This window comes from Oncorhynchus mykiss, chromosome 30 (assembly GCF_013265735.2).
Source record: "Oncorhynchus mykiss isolate Arlee chromosome 30, USDA_OmykA_1.1, whole genome shotgun sequence".
Taxonomy (NCBI): domain Eukaryota; kingdom Metazoa; phylum Chordata; class Actinopteri; order Salmoniformes; family Salmonidae; genus Oncorhynchus; species Oncorhynchus mykiss.
The window spans coordinates 4,302,853-4,306,996 of NC_050570.1; the positions used below are offsets into that span (position 1 = coordinate 4,302,853).

Sequence of the window (4,144 nt, forward strand, 5' to 3'; positions counted from 1 at the left end):
CGGGTTGACCAGTCTCAGAACCAGCAACAGTCTCTGTCACAGCCAGTCCAGCCCCAACCAGACCATCTTCACACCCAGCCTCAGTTCAGATTCGGAGCAACAGTCCATAGTCATACAGGTGTAGAGCCTCAGACCCAGACCCAAGATACAGCCTCTTACACGTCCTCAGACACTGTCCCATCTTGACCAACTCAGCTCCAGACTCAGCTACAGCCTCAGCCCCAGCCTCAGCCCCAGCCAGTGTTGGAGCCCCAGCCTCAGCCCCAGCCTCAGCCCCAGCCTCAGCCCCAGACAGTGTTGGAGCCCCAGTCTCAGCCCCAGCCTCAGCCTCAGCCCCAGCCTCAGCCCCAGCCTCAGCCACAGACAGTTTTGGAGCCCCAGTCTCAGCCCCAACCCCATTTTAAGACGAGGCTTCAGCCTCATCCCCTGATTCCATCCTGACTCAGCCAGTATCCAACGGCAGGCTGTCGGGCCACGGGCGTAGCAACGGGCACGGCATGGGCAACTCCTCCAGGAAGGAGGAGGACGAGGAAGAGAAGGGGAAAGGGAAGGATAAGGATGCTGAGAAGGCGAAAGTAATGGAGGAGGAGAAGAGGAGGAGGAGGAAGAAGAAGATGAAGGAGGAGATGGAAGACGACGAGCTGCCCCTAGGGGTGGAGGAGATGCTGGCGAGCGGAGATCCCGTCTTGGATCTGAGCTATAAAAAGTTCCGCAGGTTGCCCGGTGTGGTCTGTGGGCTACGTCACCTGGAGAAGCTGTATGTGTGTCGTAACAGTCTGCGGACCCTCCCGGAGAACATCGTCCAACTGAAGGGCCTCCGCATCCTGGCTCTAGACTTCAACAAGATGGAGAACGTCCCGTTGGCCATCTGTCAGCTGCGTAACCTGACACGTCTCTACCTGGGCTCTAACCGCCTGATGTCTCTCCCTCCAGAACTACGTAACCTTCAGAGTCTTCGCTGCCTCTGGATGGAGAGCAACTATTTCACACGCTTCCCCCGACAGCTCTACGACTTACCCCACCTCAGGTCCCTCCAGATGGGGGACAACAGGCTGCGGACTCTGCCCCCGGACCTGTGGCGTATGGATGCTCTGCGAGGGCTGTGGCTCTACGGAAACCGTTTCACCGAGTTCCCCCGTGTCTTACTCCGCATGGTGGATCTGGAGATCTTAGACCTGGACAAGAACAAGATCGAGGTGTTCCCTAATCTGAGCCGGCTCCCCGCCCTCCGCCTCTTCTCCTACGACCACAACCCAGTGGAGGGGCCTCCCGGCGTGGGGGAGGAGGTGCTGCTGGTGGGAGAGGGGGCCCAGGAGGAGCTGCAGGACCGAGTGGACAGGAAGGCTAAGAAGGAGCAGGAGGCGAGGGACGCGGAGGAGGCTGCGCTGGCCGGGGATGGGCCTGTGATCCAGGGCATTCTAAAGACGGCCAAACAGAACAGTGCGTCGCACGCAGGGCACAAGCATGACGAGGCCATGCCCCTAACCGAGGAGGAGAGGAGGAAGAAGGAGATGGAGGCAGAGTTAGAGAAGGCGTTGAACGACTACGGGGCGGGGCTTGAATACGACTTGGAGGGGATAGAATACGAGAAGGAGTTTATATGTGAGGGGGAGGGGTATGATGGCGGGGAGTTGGAGTACGGACGAGGAGATATAGACTATGAGTATGATGAGGGGGAGGAGCTAGAGGAACCAGGAAGACAAGTGGGCCGGTATTGATGACTGACTAACTTCTCCCCCTCCTAAGCCTCTGACTCCTCCTCTCCTAAGCCTCTGACTCCTCCCCTCCTATGTCTAGACTTGTTTGAAATTGCAGCAGACATTGCAGGTGACGGACTGATCTTACAAGTCACCTTGCAAAATAAATCACTACTTAGAATTATTTGTAGATCAGTCAGTCAGTCACAATTTACCCGCAATCCATCACAGATGTGACGCTCTCGGACACAGCCTCTGACTACTGCAACACTCTCAGGGCTATAGGAGGTGATGTGAAGAAAAAAAAACACCCAGGAATTATCTAGCAAGGTTATCAAAATAGTTTTCGTCTGCCTTTCTTAGCTCCAGCTGTCATAACAATGCCCAACTATAGGGTTGTTGAACTTTTAGTAAATCTTGTGTGAAATGAATTAATGACTAGCCTCCTGAACCTGTGGCTGTAATATGTGACTTTCTCTTTCTCTCTGTAGTTAGCATTAGGACAGGGCTGACACTAAATGACTAAACTCATTAGATGTTTTTCTAACTGACCTGTGAAAATATATTAATGCACTGCACATTGTGGGAATGAAGGCTGGATGGATGATGGCTGGCTGGAAGGCTGGCTGGATTGATGGATGATGGGTTTATGAATGATGGATGGATGAATGAATGAATGAATGATGGATGGATGGATGATGAATAGATTGATGGATAGATAGATGGATGATGGATGGATGGATGATGGATGGATGATGGATAGACAGGATGGATGGATGATGAATAGAGGATGGATAGATGGATGGATGATGGATAGACAGGATGGATGGATGGATGGATGATGGATGATAGATGGATGGATGATGGATGGATGATGGATAGACAGGATGGATGGATGATGAATAGAGGATGGATAGATGGATGGATGATGGATAGACAGGATGGATGGATGATGGATAGATGGATGGATGATCGATAGGCAGGATAGATGGATGGATGGATGGATGGATGATGGATAGACAGGATGGATGGATGATGGATAGATGGATGGATGATGGATAGGCAGGATGGATGGATGATGGATAGATGGATGGATGATAGATGGATGGATGGATGATGGATAGGCAGGATGGATGGATGATGAATAGATGGATGGATGATAGATGGATGGATGATGAATAGATGATGAATATATGATGGCTAGATGGATGGATGATGGATAGACAGGATGGATGGATGGATGATGGATAGATGGATGGATGATGGATGGATGACTGGCTGGCAGTGGCATCTTTGCCAACTCTGCAAAGTGGCAGGACTCAGGTGATGCTGTGTGTGTGTGTGTGTGTGTGTGTGTGTGTGTGTGTGTGTGTGTGTGTGTGTGTGTGTGTGTTTTGAAGTGGGGGTGAACATATTACCTTGTAATGTGACACAGTTTGTTTGGTCAATTTCTTTATGTGTGCAAAGGAAACCTAATCTCGCCTCATTAAATAATGATTGAGTTTATCAGGCTGGACTGAGTCAATCATTCATTCACAGGCAGACCAGGGTAGCATTTCAAATGGCACCCTATTCCCTATATAGTGCACTACGTTTGACCAGGGCCCCATAGGGTAGCACACTATATAGGGAATAGGGTGTGATTTGGAACACCACCAGGAAGACCAGAGACCAGTATCAGAGTAAGAGCGCTGATCTAGGATCAGATTAGCTATTTAGATCAGATTGTATCAGATTATATGGAGAAGGGGTGACCTGGTCCTAGATCAGATTGTATCAGATTATATGGAGAAGGGGTGACCTGGTCCTAGATCAGCACTCCTACTCTGAAGATAAAACGGATTACATGGACCAGGAGAGATCTGATCCTAGGTAGGTCCATATAGGCCTAGTCAGTGGAATATATAAAACAGCCACATGTAATTAAAGACAACTAACTATTTTTTTCCCCTCACTGTCTTTGTAAATGTGTCCATTATTTGTTGGTTCTATCAACCATTGTGTCTTGTTTGAAGACAGAGACTCTGTGGGCTTTGCCTGTATACATACCATTAGTATAATTTGTACAGTATTAGTTACCATCCTTAACAAGACTTCCACCCCCTCCTTCCTTCTGCCAGTGGCAGTGTATTATCAGTACTCTCCTGGGTATGACTGTGCCAAGAGAGAGAGAGAGGGGGGGGGGGGGGGGGGCAGGGAAGAGAGAGAGGGGGGGAGAGAGATGGGAGGGATAGACAGAAAGGGAGAGAGAGAGGGAGAGAGAGAGGGGGGAACAGGGAAGAGAGAGAGGGGGGAGAGACATGTGAGGGATAGACAGAAAGGAGGAGAGAGAGGGAGAGAGAGAGCGAGGGTATGAGAGAAAGGGAGGGGGGGAGAAAAATTGGATAGGGAAAGGGAGAGAGAAGAGAGGGGTGATTAGCTACCTCGGAGAGAGAGAGAGAGAGAGA

The 4,144-nt window shown here is 50.5% G+C and overlaps 1 protein-coding gene across 1 annotated transcript; it reads left to right on the forward strand.

Annotated features, from left to right (window-relative positions):
• The first annotated feature begins 311 nt into the window (after positions 1–311).
• Positions 312–2,382, forward strand: LOC110521166 (leucine-rich repeat-containing protein 10B-like). Its single transcript, XM_021598599.2, has one exon. It carries the CDS (start codon positions 498–500, stop codon positions 1,716–1,718), a length of 1,221 nt encoding a protein of 406 aa, XP_021454274.2. The 5' UTR covers positions 312–497; the 3' UTR covers positions 1,719–2,382.
• Positions 2,383–4,144: the final 1,762 nt, after the last annotated feature.

Coding starts and splice junctions, on each gene's coding strand:
- LOC110521166 (XM_021598599.2), top strand. CDS start 498: ATGGGCAACTCCTCCAGGAAGGAGGAGGACGAGGAAGAGAAGGGGAAA.